A 16,544-nucleotide genomic window follows, 5' to 3' on the forward strand; every position below is an offset into this window, starting at 1 on the left:
CATTGATCTGATTGTGAAAACGTGTGGTATAGTCATTACAAGAATGATTAAAGGAGGAAGAACCTTCTGTGGGATAACAGTGTACCCAACAACTGCTGTTCTCTGCTGAGTGCATGCATCACCATAAAGCTTTGTATTTCAGGCACTGGGAGAGGACTAGGTGTGTCTGTGAGAGCAAAGTTTCAAAGAATGGTGGTGGTGTGTGTCCCAGCTGTGCAATGAAGGCTAATTCTGACCAAATACGGTATTAGAACTACATTGTCAATAAACATCTGCCAAATTAGTGATGTTTAAAACAGAAATGAACAGTGAAAATGGTATTTCAACTGCTGTACCTTTTTTAAGCAGAAGTCCAAGTTTTAGGCAATTATGGGTTCTGTAAAACTTAAAAGATGACACTGAGAGTGAACTAAAGCACTTCTTAGGGTTAACCTCTAATATTAAAGCTAGCCTCTGCTTCAGCCCATAAAAGCTTTGATCATCATGAAAACCAGTTATAATTATACCTAGATAATAATCCTCATAAAAAATCTGACTGTCATCTGAAGTAAATTACAAGGTGACTTTTTAATATTAAATTCTGATCGAGCTCACATTACACTAGGTTTACAGCATTTTAGGGCCCTTTTCTGTTTCAGACTGTTGTAAGATGTGAACATGAACATTAACAATGTTTGTGAGTGGTAGTATATAATTTGCTATCTGACCCATTACTATTTCCACAGTCAACAAATACTTGAGAATGAAAATGAGCGTGCATGGAGGTAGTCTCTTAAAATATTAACACATAAAGGCACTAAAAATTATTCTTAATATCATAATACATCACTTCTGTAAACTGGTAGAAATTCACAAGCTTAGTTTTGTTTTTTTTTTAACTAAGCTGCCTGTGTTGTGATTAATACAAATTGCTCCAAGTCTAACAGTAGATGAAGTTTGAACGTTGAAATTTGCCTTGTTGGCATCTTGTGCAATGCGATTATTTCATAATCTTCAAAAATTTCATAAGCAGTGATTTCATAACTATGCCAAACAGTTGAACTAAAATGAATTATAGAGTCATCACTTGCAGATGGCTTTCTATACAGCTGCCAAACAGTATTTCACATGGAGGAGTTCCTTACTTTTCTTTCAAAATGTAACTGATTAACTCCTCTTTCCAGATTTTGTGTTCCCTGCCCCAGCTTTAGCAGGCAAAGAAGATTACTGTACATTCTAACTAGATAAAACTTTGATTTTATTGTAAGAAGCTGTAGTGAGATGTTTGGAAAAGTATTACAAGTCTTAGTTACTCTGATTCCTTGCGTTCCTCTCAGCATTTCACGGTAGTGCAGAACAAATTCTGAGTTCATTTAAGTTAGAGACTTAAGAACAGGAGGTGCCTCAGCAAACACAAGAGCTGCAATGTTGTCAAACCACAGTGCCCTCCCAAGCAAGCCTTTGCTCTTGGCTTTCCTGCAGCTACATGCCAGCTAAATCATACATGTCATACATTCACAACAAAAAACTAAAGCCCTTAGTTCTTGATTTTCTAACCACATTCCTCTACTGCTCTGGAATCTTGTTTGTGTCATGGACTAATCATAAAGGTCTTTTCCTTGACTTTGCATAACAGGGACACCAGCATGCCTTACAGAGAGGAAACTGTTCTCTTTACATTTGCCCCAACACTGGCAGTGCCAATTTTGATAGATTCCTTTTTTTTTTTCTTTACTATCTGAATGGCATAAAAGATACCATAAAGCATGAAGTCAGCAGTATTATGGCAGGATGCAGAAGTATATCCAATGAGCATTTTACTTAATGCTTTGTGCTGTGGTTACACTCAAGAGATTTGAAATATTAGAGAAGACATAGCTTAGTTTCAAATCATTCAAACATGTCTTTCTACTTAGAAGCTTAGTTCAGATGGCAAATCAGATCTGTCTTTAAATCTACTTATCCTCTCTAGCACTGGATAGAGGGAGAAATGCATGTTTTTCTTAATGTAGCCATGTTTTAACGACTGCAGTTTGTTTCATGTGGGATAAGAATGCACTGTTGGATCATGTTCAGCTTGGCATCCACCGTAGCTGCTGCGTCTTTCCCAGCGGAGCTGCTGCTCACCCAGTCAATTCCTGGTCTCTGCTGACACACCACTTCTTCCACTCCACATTTCAAAACATTTTAAAGCTCTGTGTCATATGAGACCTGTATTCTACTTATGCTAATTGAGCCACAAGCTTATTCCATTATCAATTCCTCTAGCTTTTGCAAAGCATCTTTTTCTTCTCTTTTTAGAGATTTTGGGGGAAGGAGGGGCTTCTTCTTGGACTTTGGCCAGAAGTTTTCTTGTGGTATACAACTGGTATAGTCCAGAGCAGAGAGAAGAATTTGACTCAAAAACTGCATTAACCTTTGAGTGACTTCTAAGCCTTACCACTGAAAAGAATCACGTAGTCACTGCATATTTTTTCTGCCTGAAGTCATAAGAAGCCAGCCAAAAAATTAGCCCAGGCAAATTCAGTATTAAAACAGTATGGGGCTACTGAGTACCCTCTCATTCTAAAACAAATGATTGAAGCTGCATTGTTCTTCATTTACTGACATTAAAGTGCTTCCATCTGCATGACAACCTTACGTTACTCTTGCTGGTGTGTACTAATATGAAGACTCATATTAACTCTAAGTTTTTGTCTTGTGAGAGCAAAAAAAACCCCACGTGCTTTGCTGTGACATGTTTGTCTCAGTTTATTTCTTTGCCATATTTTGAACCATGGCCAGCTGGAACGTCATGTGAGAAAGCTCATTATTTACTTGTATTTTTTTATAATCTTAAGTGGAGGTCTGTGGGAGCTTGCTGTGGTCCTTGATATAACCACAGGAAAGATTTCTTTAACTGTTAATGATGGATTGCTGATGAGAGCACAGATGAATGTGCAAGAATACTTCCTAATTTGCTCACCATGTGCAGCATACCTGTATTTCTGAGGGGAAGAGATGAAGAGAAATAGTAATTAACTGCTCATATGCACTGTCTCTGTATATTGTCAATAATGATATCACTACAGGATTATGATCTGTCTGTCTTCTAGCTATTTGATGGGTAATTTTTAGTCATTAAGTTCAGGGATATTGCTAAAAAGCTAATAAATAAATATTAAGTGGGTCACATAACTGATTTTAAAATATACAGTAGCTTGTGGATTTATCTTCGTGATTCAAATATATCTGAAAAAATGCAAGGTTAAATAGTAGGAAGCCTTCTTCAGGAGAATTTGTGAAAGAAAGCATATGGCTTATTAATCTTGCATTATCTCCCTTTAGGCATGGAGATAGGTAATAAAATATAGCCTTACTCTTGCTCAGTGCTGCTTCTGCTGCAAGTCTACTCTGTTCTTGCTATTTGTCTGTCCTGTTTGTACAAATGAATGGGAAGGAAGGAGGCAGAACAGAGAGGGAATGAGGAGAGCTGTGCCTTATTCCCAGCTGTTCACAGCCAGAGAAGTTGTCTGGCTGCAAAGAACTGAAGTATTTTACTGTCAGAATGAGGAGGGAAAGTACCATGGTACTGCAAGTCTCTGACTTGAAAGGAGATTCAGCACATCCCAACGGTACCATCTCCATTTGTCATTGCTGTGTCACACACCATTCCTGCCCATCCATTCACATGCTGCAACCGGAAACTACCTCATAACACATGACTGAAATGGACTGTCCCTTTTTAAATTTAGGAAAACTCAGATCTCTCCTCCTGCCTTCAGTCTTGCTTGGATATTAGTTTGGTGTGTTACATTACAGACCAGGTTGCATATTAACAGTCCTTAACCTCATAAACCCCACGTTTGACACCTTCTGCTTCATTTGCATCTCATGTGCTGCGTGGCGTCTTGCTACAGGAATTTATGGTGATGAAAGTTACCCATGAAGAAAAGTACTTCTATATAACTATGCTGCATCACAGCCAGAGAGCTGCAAGCAATACAGGGAAAAATACTACCCAAAATAAACTTGTGTTATTATAGTTGCATACTGCTTAATAAGTAATCCAGCATTCCTCTCATATTGTGTTTTTAAAGGGTGAACCAGGTTTCATTGGTCCACAAGGAGAACCTGGGTTGCCAGGGCTACCAGGAACAAAGGTAAGGGTAATGGGCCATTGCGCTGCTGTGAAGCCCCTAAAGCTGATGTCAAATTCAACTTCCCTCGGCAAGTAACAGATACTGAGACCACTGTTGGAGAAAATGTGAAAAGTCATGGACCAGTGCTATGAGATAGATACATAGATATTCATATTGGTGCCCTCAAAAAATGTGAAGGCAGATGTTCCATCATAACTTTAATTAATAAAGCATCTTTTTTCATGTTAGAATCCCCAAATTTACTTGTTCAAGAGGCAGAATAGGCATGACTGAAGAAAGTATAATTTCATAAATGTGAGGGGTTTTAGGAAAATGGCTTAAAAGTGTGTGCAGGGAATAGAACTTTGATACTACGCACCAGATTCTGAAAATACAGATAGACTAAACCTCTGATTCTTCTGTTGTCTTGGTTTCTTTGATCCTGCTCAGTTGATGATACGCTAAAGGCTGCCCAGTATTTTGTGATATATGTGTATCTGTTGCAATAGGGTGACAGAGGAGAGGCAGGCCCTGTTGGGAAGGGTGAGCGAGGTGAACCTGGAATCCCTGGACCAAAGGTCAGTCTGATTTTACATTGGAAATGTTTTCTTAGTTTTACACCTATGAACACATCTCTGCCTGCTGAAAGATAGAACAAAACTTGGTGAGTGAGGTTTTAAATGAAAATTCTGTCTAATACTCTACTTCAGTCCAGAAGACAATGGCAGTTTTGTATTCACAGCTGTGAAACTGCAGTCTGAATGGACTCTTATTTGGTCTACAAAGTAAAGACACTACCTACATACACTGTCATGGAATTGGCCTAATTCATTCCAGCTGAAGTACTGACCTCCGGGTCCCTAACTTTCAGCATCGAAGTTTGAACTCTTTGACCAGTGTAGCTATTGAATGCAGAGAAAATCCATTTTGCATGCTGTTTTCTAACTCTTTAAGAAAGAGATCTGTCTAACTACATTTTAGCATTGTCTCAATATTTCCCCTGGTGTTGATCCTGTCAAGTTTTTCTTTCCTATTGCATTTTGAAAACAGTAAGGTTAATTTTGTGCTCCTTGGCCAGTGAGTTTGTATTCACCTGGCCTGTTGGGAAAAGAAGTTGTGTTCATATTTTATTTTAATCTCCTTATGTTAGAATATTTAACTATCTTCTCTATCTCTTGGCTATCATTTCTCAGGAGCAATGGAATGACATCATTCATTCCTGAAAACCAGTGATAATGATGCCTACTCTTTACTAATGCCGATACTACTTTTCCTTTGGAAGGGTGGAATCTATGACCATTGCACTCTGGAGTTAAAGAATATATTAATCTGGGTGCTGTTAAATTAAATGCCTTTAAAGATTATCTTGGTAGTATCAAATAAAGTATTTCTGCTGTTCCAAACTGTAGTTAGCCATTACTAATTTCTTTTTCTCTGCACTCCCATTTCTCTACCATTTTTCTCCCATCTTGCTTCAAACAGGGGAAAACAGGTGAACCTGGATCTAGAGGCCCCAAAGGGTCAAAGGTTAGTAGTAGAGAAACTGTCTTTAGGGAACTAATTAACACAATGATTTTTAGGATCAATTATTTGCAACATTTCACAGAAACTTCACTTGCCTCTTTTAAAGAACCTGTCACAATCTGCAGTGTTCTTTATAAGTGAAATCTTCTGACCTTCAATTGTAGCTAAAAAATTTTGTCAAGTCATATGGGGTTTGAACACTGTGATTCTTCTAATCCTTCTTCTGTTATAACGTCCATTCCACTCTGTTGTTTTTTTCCTCCTGCAACTTGGTTTCTCTCTGTGTAACTGGTGTGTGTTAGTCCTCCCACATGCCAGGACCCAACACCTGAGTGTGCTGTTACTGGGTTTGCAATAATTTTGTGGATCCACACTTTGGTGAGCTAGGAATACTGCAGGCTGAGATATGATGGCCAGAAGTCCTACAAAAGCAAGAGTTGTTGATTGCATTACTGTTTTAAAAAGACTACTTTGATTATATCTATGTACCCATCTGTCTGTCTATAGGTATAGCTGGTCCACATATATGGAGAGAGAGAGAAAATGTACATTTTTCTATTGCTTTTATCTGCTGTGCAAGTACTGTTCCCACTGGATTCCTTCTTGTTACATGATGGAGTCAAAGCAAAACGAAAATGTGTTTGTGTAGGTGATTACTGAGTCTAGTGTCAAAATAAGGGTGACAGGACAATGTAGGCCGGTGTGATGCTGTTTGCAGGACTTGTAAAGTGCTTGAAGGGTGGCCTTAAGTGCTTAAGGATGTGATTAAACAAGTGCCATTTAACCTCATTCATTCCCACCAGAAAGAAGCACTGGAAGGCAAGGGAACTGATGACAGGATTAAAGTATCAGAGTGAGAGTAGAAGAGTAAATCAGCCTCTCATTTGACTGCAGTACCTGGGCACCTCCCACATGCACCAAAATTATAAATATATCCCCTTTAATTCCTTTTTTTATCAAGAAAGGATATGCAATTTTCATTTTACCTGCATACCTGTGATGAAAATCTGGCCCACTGAAGTCGGCCTAATGGTTGGGAACTGCATTTTTTAACAGTTCCAGTGACATGTTCACTAGCTGCTGTGAAGGCAGCACCAAAAGGAAAGGCAGATGGCACAACCTTGATCATGCCCTGCCACCAGCCTGCTCTCCTTCATTAGCTTCATTATGCCTTCATTAGCTCTATGAAAGTTTTCTGGTTTCTTTGTGTTCCATTACCACTGGTGAGTTAATGATTCTTCCCTGACTTTTACCAAAAAGTTCTCTAGATTTCAACAGGAGCAAAAGTTGCAATTTTTACCCATATTAATTTTGAGCAATATAAAAATATAAGAAAGTAACCATGAAATAAAATTAATTGTGGATGCTGGGTTGTGAATGCATACATGTTTGAAATTCCCATAATTTGAAACGTACTACAAATAGCCAGGAAGAAAAAACTGTGTGTAAGCTGGTAGTGATCTTAAGCCTGTCACAGAAAGAGCATCAAGAAACTCTTAAATCTGACAGCACTGTTGTATTTGTAAGGGTGGCAGTGTCTCAGAGCAGGGAAGTTCAGGAGGTTAGTGGAGGCATAATCACAGAAAGAAAAGTTTATACGTTTTGAAACACACATTTGAAGAAGTTTTTGACTGCTTTCAGCCTGAGTGATTTCATTTCTCTAGTATTCTCTTCAAGCTTTCAGTAATAGTGTCATTAAGAATAGGGGATGTTACAAATCAGTTAATTGGTAACTGCCCATTTTTTGGTTCTTTGGGATTTTTTTATTGCAAACCGATGTAATACTCTAATAATTCACACAGAATCAAATACATCATTGTCAATTCTACCACTACGTAGACTTTGAAGGACTTTTTCCTTTCATTAAATAAGATTCACATTCTGTTTAGGATGAGAGGCCCTGTGAACCAGTTCATATAAGAAAACATATTTAAAAAGGGAAGAACTATGTGATACATTTTCAAATGGCGTATCTGTTTTTTCAAATATCGTTTTTACATAGGGTGATACAGGTGAGAGAGGTGACACGGGATCTGCAGGTCCACGGGTAAGTCTACTTCTCATGTGAGCTCTTTGTTTTGTACTCTTAGATTCAGTCCATGTGAACTGAAATTGTAGCAGTAGTTAAAACTCCAGGTGAAACTGAGCACTTGACACTGTTGGAACGTGGTTGCCAACTGGCCTTTAATATGACTAACATCACTTGCCACTATTTGAAGCAGTCTCACATCCACAGTTTGTGGGCAGGATGTTACAAGCCAGATGTTCTGACATTGTTCACAGCCACTACAGAACTGGAGTGTAGGAACTGCTTAAATGTCTCCCCTCAGAGGTTTCATGTATTTGCTTTCCCGCTGCAGCACAAGTCACTGGGTACTGACTTGCTTATTTATCATTATAAAAAAAATATTTTCCTTTAAATGCTAACTTCCATGTTTTGTGGTAGTATATTGTAACTATGTTAAGAGTCCAACACCACAAAATAAAGTCAAAACATGTGTCAATAGTTAAGAGTTTAAAATAGTCTTCGGTTGTCTCCAGATTTTAATGGAAAATGTATTACAGGGACCACCTGGACAGAAGGGTGATCAAGGTGCAACAGAGATAATTGATTATAATGGCAATATCCATGAAGCTCTGCAGGTATGCAAACATAACAAGGGTGAATTGGCTTACTCTGGTCTGGGAAAAAGTAGTTTGACAGCATTGTATTTCTCTTTTGCCTAGAGCTTGAAAACATTTTGTGTGCAAAATTGTTGAGCTTATTAATCAGGAATCGCTTTCTATATTTGGAAACCAGGTTTTCTGTTTGGTGCTAAGACAAACTGTTTCCCTGATACAAATTATCTGAGTGAATTAGTTTCATGTTCCCTGGAGAGTATTGACATCATCTAATGAGGACAAAACTAATTCATTGCTGGCTTTGGTGTTCAGTGCTGAATTAGTGTAATAAACTACATACACAGGTTTAACAGAAGTGTCTGCTTTTCAATTCATGTGTTATAATATTGACATTTCTCTTTTCCCTTGTTTTCCTCCTCCTCTTCATATAAAATGCAAAGAGCAGAATATTTGGGATTTGGAAACCATGTAACATGGCTCCATTAGCAAGCTGTGGATTCAATCAGCAACTTGAGTACATTAAGTAGACCAAGTACCAGTCTTCTCACTTATTCATTTCTGGAAAACCTATTTTGACTGGTGTGCAGAAAAGTGTGGAGGATTAAAGTGGGGTTACAAAAAGAGTGAATGGGTGTTTGCATAAAAGCAAAGGACCAAGATGACATATGTCATTGCAGTCAAGGTGATTTACATTGCAGCATACTCAGATGCAAATTCTTTGCAGTATAACTCCACGAAAGTGAATGGCTTGCTTATGTGAAACTGAAGACTGGATTTGGCTCATTGTGCCTCTGATCACTTTCTCACTGCAGCCGGTGAACTTTTTTTCTTGCATTTACTCAGTGGGAGTGGGCAAATGTCTGACCAGTCATTTGGTTTTCAAGACTCTTTCAAAAAATAAAAAGTCTCACTGCCTTTACTAAAATCTCAGAGCCGTGTATGACGCTAAGGCTGCGTCCACTCTTTCATTGTGTCTGTGGGGAAGTCTGCACAGGCATGTTTTGAGGCTCTGCATTATGTTTGCCTCATTTGGTTTGCTTGTAAGGGAATTCAGACACACAACTTTCAGTCATCCAAATCCCTCTCTGGGTTCCATGCCTAAAGTAGCCTGAAATTAATGTTGTGTATTACCAGACAGAGATTTACCAGGGGTTTCAGCCCCTCTATCTCCTGTATTCTGTCTTTGTATTGTAACTCTGGCATCAGTCTTACTTTCAAGCTTCCTCAGAAAAGCTGCAGCACATAAAGAAGCCTTAAAAGTGGACTAAAGCCTTTTGCAGTGGTTGAAACATATTAGAAAGCCTTTATCCCATTGCAAATCATTCCAAATGTCATCACCTTCTGATCCAGGGCAACAAATAATTGATATTAATGGGAATGACTATGCAGGGAGGGTATAAGTAAGATTATATAGGATCAGTTGAAAATATCCTTGCCAAATCCAGCACAGTCCTTTCAGATGGCAAACACCCATTCCTAAGTCTCCTGGTGCCAAATTCTTAGGGGCTCTGAGATTTGCAGTTCTCTCACAGAAGTACATGAGAACTTCCAGTGCTCAGCACTGAGCTGTGAACTTGCACAGAATTTGGCCTGCGGATTTAAGAAGTTGACGAGTTTGCAAGATCTGAGCTGCTTGTCTCATGTTAGAATTTAGTAATAAATCATGAAGCAGTCTAGCAATTTAGTTACTTTGCCTGTGCCTCCTATTCAATCTTAAAGTACAATCTTAAAATTGTCATCGTGGTTTGAGCAAGAGCCCTGCTGCGAGTATGTGGCTTTCACTTGCAGGACCAAATACAAAATTAATCTCTCTGTCAAAATTGCTCTTCACACCTGTGCTGCGGAATTTCCCAGGGCAAAAAGCAGTAGTCTCAAAATTTTAATCTTTGTAGGAGCTACAGCATTAGATATTAAAGTATCTGCCACTGTAAAGGAATCTGTTACTGTGAACACGTAAACAGTACTTTGCAATGGTTATTTTAGGTTTTCATACCTAGATAAACTGAACTTCTCGGTGTTTTTAAGGTTACTGATATATTTCCGTTAATATGTTTAAATTCAAAGGATATGAGTATATTAAAGCCATGTGTTAGAGAACAATTTTGTTCAAGTGCTTTGTATTGAGTAGGTTCCAGATCTTTGCCAACAGTATGTATTGTTGCACTGAAACATGGAGATTCTTTTACAGCTTAAAACAGAAGATCTGCGAACATTTATTTGCACATCGGATAACAATTAGAAAAGCAAATATTTCTTGTTCTGTTTAGGCCAGTAAGTTCTTCACAGGCAAGCTGCAATATTTGGGGTTTTACTCTGTTTAAAAATATAGACAGGCATTTAAATTACATTGAAATACTTTTCCACTTGCTTTTAGATTCTTTGGCAAAAAGAATAGTGACAGGTCAAGATATTTTGCTTCCTTCCATGATGAAAATATCCTTTGTCTTTCCAAGCATTTAAAGCAGAATTGTAGTATACATAGCTGGGTTGTGGACTGGTAGTTTTAGTTTAGAACTGCATTTTTATATGAAAAAGAATGTTATATTTCCACTCCAGGAATCGTATTTACTGGTTAAGCATTGGTGCAAAACCTGCAGGCATCACAAAACATAGGGCTAGTCTTTTGGTTGACTTCAGACACCAACCCCTTATGTTTTCTTAAAAAGTTTAAAGAACACCTTTTTGAAGACTTCTGCTTAGATTTTGCTACTTAGTCATCGTTTATTTGATCTCTTTAATTATACGAAACTACTGTCTTCATCTAATTCCCACAGAAACCAAGCAGCTAATCCAACACCAGGAGTTAAAATTAACAAGGGTTTTATTCATGTTTCTGAAGGCATGGTGTCTCCCAGATACAGCATAGTTTCTGTGGAGATTATAACTGTAGCAAACAGAATTATTTATATCATTGTTTAATTCTGCTACTGACAGCTCTTTAATTTTGCCAACAGAGGGTTGCCACCCTGACTGTCACGGTAATTCCTATTGCATGACTTACTGTGCGTTGTAGAACTTCTCCTCTGTGTTGCAAGCATGTTCATAATTCTTCTAGCTCAGGACATGTCTTCATTGGATGTCAGCCTGGTTCATCATAGCATGTATTGATTTCTTTGCTTGGTGTTCCCATAGCAGAGAACCCATTGTTGAAAGCCATCCAACAATGGAACCAATTCTGCTCCTTCTGAATTAATGGCAAAACTTCATTTAAGTACAAGACTGGGAAAACACATTCTTCTTTTTTGTTTCAAATTCTTCTCTGCAAGATTGCTCTTAGTCATATTTTCCCATCTGTACGTACCCTTTCTTTATATTAATGCAGGGGATTTTTAAATGTTGTTGTGAGGTTTTCTTAAAGCATCCCCACTATGCACCATCCAGACCAGTATTTGATATATGACACTGTGTCCACAGCCTGAGGTAGAAATGAAAAAAATGGTTACAGCTTATTCCATGGCAATTTCACAAAGCACTGAGTATCCCCAGATGCACTTAGCATCTTTTAGCAGAATCCTCTTTGCAACTGGTTGGAGATTTCTCCTGGTCTCAGATTGTTTTGGATCAGGTAGTGAGAGCTGGCAAATATGACTGGGTTCTGGTCTCACTTCCATTAAGGGAAGCAGTGTCATTTCATCAATAGGAGCAGAGGCCTTTATTATAAAATACAGGCTGTACTGTTATTTTAACACTGTTTTTGTGGTAGTGTTGTTGTTGTTGTTGAGAGCTGTCATAGGTTAACAACTTGTCCATAACTGGTCTTGGTTCCCCTTGTGTTAAACATCTAACCCATTTTGTTACAGTAGCTATATTAACATTTGCCCTGTGCTTACATGACAAGTTCTTCAGGAGTTTATTTAAAAACTGAGGGGTTTGTATTTTCTGTTTAGGGACCACCAGGACCACCAGGACCCCAAGGGCTGCAAGGGTCAAAGGTGATCTTCCTTATTTTACTTGTTGTATCTTAAGGGTGGAGAATTTTCTGTGTTTTTTTAAATGATGTATGCACCCAGGTAAATGGAGCTTTCCAGCACAGTTGTTTAACTGTAAATTCATCAAATATGGCATGTTTCTAACTTTGTACCCAGATTCTTGAAATGTAGCTTTCCAGAACAGGTGCTTTGTTTAGTTGCCACACACAGATGCTCAGCTAAGGACCAGCAAAATTAATTAGTATTGAAAGAGTGCAGAAGCATCTTGCTCAGGGATCGGCACCAAGGTAGCTCCCTAGGACTTTGCAAAGTATCCACACAACCAAACAGTGGCTCCCATGCCTCACTTCTGGCTGAGTGGGAATGAGGTAGGCAAAACTGTGTGCAAGACACCACTGGCCACCGTGTGAGTGCCTGTGAATGCAGCTTTTATGTCACGGGGGTACCCACCCAAATAAGTACAGTATTGTCTAATGTCAGTAAAAATTACAACGTACACATGTGGCCCAGAGCCTGGCTGGAAACCCAAGCCTGCTAATACCACCTGGCTGGTGCTTACACGTAGTACAGAAGGGTTAGTGAGCAGCCCACACAGAGACAATGAATACCATGTGCTGCACTGTTCTGTAAAATTTAAATAATAAATTTGCCTATACTTAAAAAGTGTTGAAATTAGTGGACTGTCCCTAATTGCTTTTAAACTAGTTGAGATGTTTCTCCTATTTCTTAAATAGTAGATACTGCATCTTCTCCCAGTGTCTCTATGCTCTAGCAAGAGCAAATAGATGCATCTTCAATAACAGTACTAGACATTTCAGACTTCATCCAGTATTTCCAGTGATATGAAGAGTATTTCATATGGAAATACATCACAATACACATGTGCATTGTTTTGAGAAATTGTGAGAAACAAGGTTCATTCTATATGATAATTGATAATAGAGTACACAGTTAAGTGTGCAGAAATTGCTTTTTGCATTATCACCTACGCAGCATTTCTGCAGCATGGGGTATGTTGTGAAATACAGAGAAGTTTGAGTGTGGAAGAGATTGTGTTCCTTCGTATAGGTGAGCCTTCTCCTTCAAAATTTACAATGTGAAGCAGAATTCAACATTACAGGAGTTTGTTTCCAATATCATTGACTGCACCCATCCAAGTAACTTATTCCCTTAGAGAATGCTACCTAGGAGCTGGTCATAAGACAATGTTGTGAATGTGAACTCCTTCACTGAGTGATTTTTAATAGGGGAAAAAAAACATGAGGTCTCTCTCTACCTTACATAAATGGAGAGGCATGATTCCGTATTTATTCTGGTAGCAGGCAAAGTTTCCATTGGACTGGGATCTTTTCACCCCATGGGATTTTTTCTTCTTCTTCCTTTTTTTAAATGCACTTGTCTGGCCTTTATACAACCCAAAGTTATTCAATAGAGGTATTATATATGTGCTGGACTTTTTGACAGAATATTCCCTGGCTTTATTCTTGTTAATTATGAGAATTTCTCTGACTTTTTCCTCTAGTGTCTGGGACAATTGGGATAATCCAGTTCTGTCTTGTCTCTTGCAGGGTGAACCAGGATCCCCAGGAACTCCAGGAGCTGATGGAGAGCAGGTACATTTTGTGTCAATCATGTAGTGGAGAACATGTGAGAAACCGTAGGTTGTTGCAAGAGGTCATTTCCGTGATCCCAAGTTTTAACTTAGATTTTATAATCTAAAGAATATTATGATAATAATTAATAAAGATCATTATAATGTTGCTGCATAGTCTGTGATCTAATGATGTCTCCATTTTTGCATTTTAATAGCAAAGGTATATGCATGCACATGACTTCTGCTTATTAGGATCAAAGCTAGAATTCTCTTGGTGTCTCTAGTTTTTTGCATGATTTGCTGAATAAGTCCGTATTTTAGGGTCCTAAGGGCTCAAAAGGAGACACAGGTGATCCTGGAATGCCTGGAGAAAAGGGAGGAATCGGACTGCCTGGCCTACCAGTGAGTATGAAAAACTAATTCATTAGTTTTAACAAAAATACTTCTATTTTTTCTCTCTTCCATTATCAGGAATTTCCAACAGTGCTGATAAATTGCAAATGGGGCAGAAAGCGCTGGGGAGAACATTCTGAGATTGTTCTGCAGCTAATCTAGGAGGAGGTGTAAGATTGTCAGAACTTTTCATTCCACTTACAGTAAAAAAAAAATACTGTATAGGGAAGACAGAGATTAGCTGGCAGGCTGACCAAAGCTGTACTTCTCTTGTAATATATAGCGCAGCTTGGGCAAGGAGAAAGGAGCTATGTTTTGAATGGAAATTTCAGGTGACTTAGATTGAGGAGGGAGAGAAAATGCATGAATATTTATGGGATGCATTCTTCCTATTTATATATGTGTGTGTGTATATATATATGCATGTATATATATATACATACAAATGAAATTTCTCAGTAAAAATAGAAACAATTTCAAAATTGTATCCATGGTACAATTTATGGAGTTCCAGTTTAAGGAATTGTCATAAATATCTTGCTACAATTGATAGTTATCAATATAAAAGCATACACTTATATTTGTTAAAAATTATTTACAAAGTAGTGCCAGAATTTTTTAAAGGATTTCCTTTATATGTGTGCTGTGTTATGGTAATGATGGTAACTATTTGCCAATAAGTATTATAATTTCTAGATTGATTGCTAATAAGATTACAGCTGTTTATAAATGCTGTTTTGTATGATTTTATAGGGAGCTAATGGCATGAAAGGCGAAAAAGGAGACATTGGTTTGCCTGGTGCCCAAGGTCCTTCAGTAAGTCTTAGTGTGGCTTTGCAATGAACACAGGAGTTCAGCAGTGGTTCTCCAGCTTCTGATTCTGAGCAATACTTGATATTCATGACTGATCGTTCCTGAGAATGAACAGATTTCTGGTCATAGAGCTAAATACAGTTTAAGAAATTTTAAATATATAATTCCTGTTCTGTTCTGTTGTATGACTGTGAGCAAGTTCTGCTCGCTTCAGTCAAAGCCTTCTGGCTCTGTAATGAACTAAATGGGAAGAAAGAAAAAAACCCAAACAAACCATAATCTCTCTCAAAACCTTATACTCTGGGAATCTCAGATAGTCCAGTGAGAACCAAACTAGACTGACTTCTGATATGTCACCCAGGGTAGTGAGCTAGTTGTGTGAGACCAGACATTCTCCTGATTTTTTTTTCCCCAGAGCATTATAAAGGCATTAAAAAACAAAACCAAAAACCAAACAAACCCAAAAAACCCAAACAAAGTCCTACATAGTACCTTTATGGTGTGGGTGACTAACATTATCAGAGCACAGTAAGATGGGAGACCTCAGAGCAGAGGTTAGTGACAGAAGCCGTAGCTCTGAGGAGTCGGAGGGTGCCCTGTGCTGTCGCAGGACACAAGAGGCATCCCTCATCTCCAAGTTTCTTTCTATGAGAAGAGGATTATTTTCTTTCAAATTAATTCACCAGTTCATTCATCTGTTCTGCTTATTTTCAATTGAAGGAGGACTTAGAACTTTCAGGAGATTTCACAGATGGTGGAATCTGTCTTATGTTTCAAAGTGCATCTCGGTGATGCTCTTGCCACTACCGACATCTACTATAGCAGTACATGAGTCTGGAGACCTGATTTAGCATCCCTGCTGCTACTCTGCGGGTCATGGTAGCAACCCAGTGGGATTAAATCCAGGAACAGAGGTGATACTGCACTGGATATATCATAATGAAATTCTCTCTGTGGCTTTGTTAGGAGCACGGAAAACCACTGCAGCATACATGTGCACTAAATGCTGAGCAACCCGATTACCTCTTTTACTGGCCTCAAAGAATTTTTGGTACAAGTGGGCTAAATTAAATAAAAGGAGAGACAAAGGGCAATTTTGAAAATATGCCAAAGCCTAGCTTGAATTTAGTATCTTTTCCATTTGTCAGTGTTGAGGAGGAATAAAATAACACATCATCGTCTTCTGGCTCTGCAGATTAAGTAGTACAAGAGAGAACTAAAGAGCACATACCATAAAATATTAAAAGTTCAAGCATCCCTGATCAGTACTGTTTGTTTTACAGAGATTTATTTTGTTTCCCCCATAGTGTCTTAAAGTGTATCATAGACCCTAGGAATAAGAATCTGGAGACAGGCATGCTGCCATATGGCACAGGCAGATCTGCACTTTGGGTACCCTGTCTTTCAAATCAAACTAATTCCCATTCCTAAAGCCCTGTCTAGATGCACTGTCAATGTTCACTGTTGCATTGCTATTTTTGTAAGTGCTTGCCAACAAGAGTCAGCCTGACTTCTGGTATTTTTGTGGGAGTTCTTTGCTCTGCATGATTTAATGCCATTGTTTTTTTT

General features: G+C 38.4%; 1 protein-coding gene across 18 annotated transcripts in view; it reads left to right on the top strand.

Annotated features, from left to right (window-relative positions):
• COL25A1 (collagen type XXV alpha 1 chain) overlaps positions 1–16,544 on the top strand; it is a 304,904-nt gene that overhangs the window by 260,959 nt on the left and 27,401 nt on the right. For 15 of the 18 annotated variants that reach the window (XM_039550380.1, XM_039550385.1, XM_039550386.1 and 12 more), the window contains 10 exons: positions 4,059–4,121; positions 4,610–4,678; positions 5,583–5,627; positions 7,627–7,671; positions 8,190–8,267; positions 11,201–11,224; positions 12,134–12,178; positions 13,744–13,788; positions 14,091–14,171; positions 14,916–14,978. In XM_039550380.1, coding sequence (XP_039406314.1) covers positions 4,059–4,121; positions 4,610–4,678; positions 5,583–5,627; positions 7,627–7,671; positions 8,190–8,267; positions 11,201–11,224; positions 12,134–12,178; positions 13,744–13,788; positions 14,091–14,171; positions 14,916–14,978 — 558 coding nt within the window. The remainder of the gene's footprint in view (positions 1–4,058; positions 4,122–4,609; positions 4,679–5,582; positions 5,628–7,626; positions 7,672–8,189; positions 8,268–11,200; positions 11,225–12,133; positions 12,179–13,743; positions 13,789–14,090; positions 14,172–14,915; positions 14,979–16,544) is intronic. The other 3 variants (XM_039550396.1, XM_039550392.1, XM_039550384.1) reach the window with 2 other exon arrangements.

This window comes from Corvus cornix, chromosome 4, assembly GCF_000738735.6.
Source record: "Corvus cornix cornix isolate S_Up_H32 chromosome 4, ASM73873v5, whole genome shotgun sequence".
Taxonomy (NCBI): domain Eukaryota; kingdom Metazoa; phylum Chordata; class Aves; order Passeriformes; family Corvidae; genus Corvus; species Corvus cornix.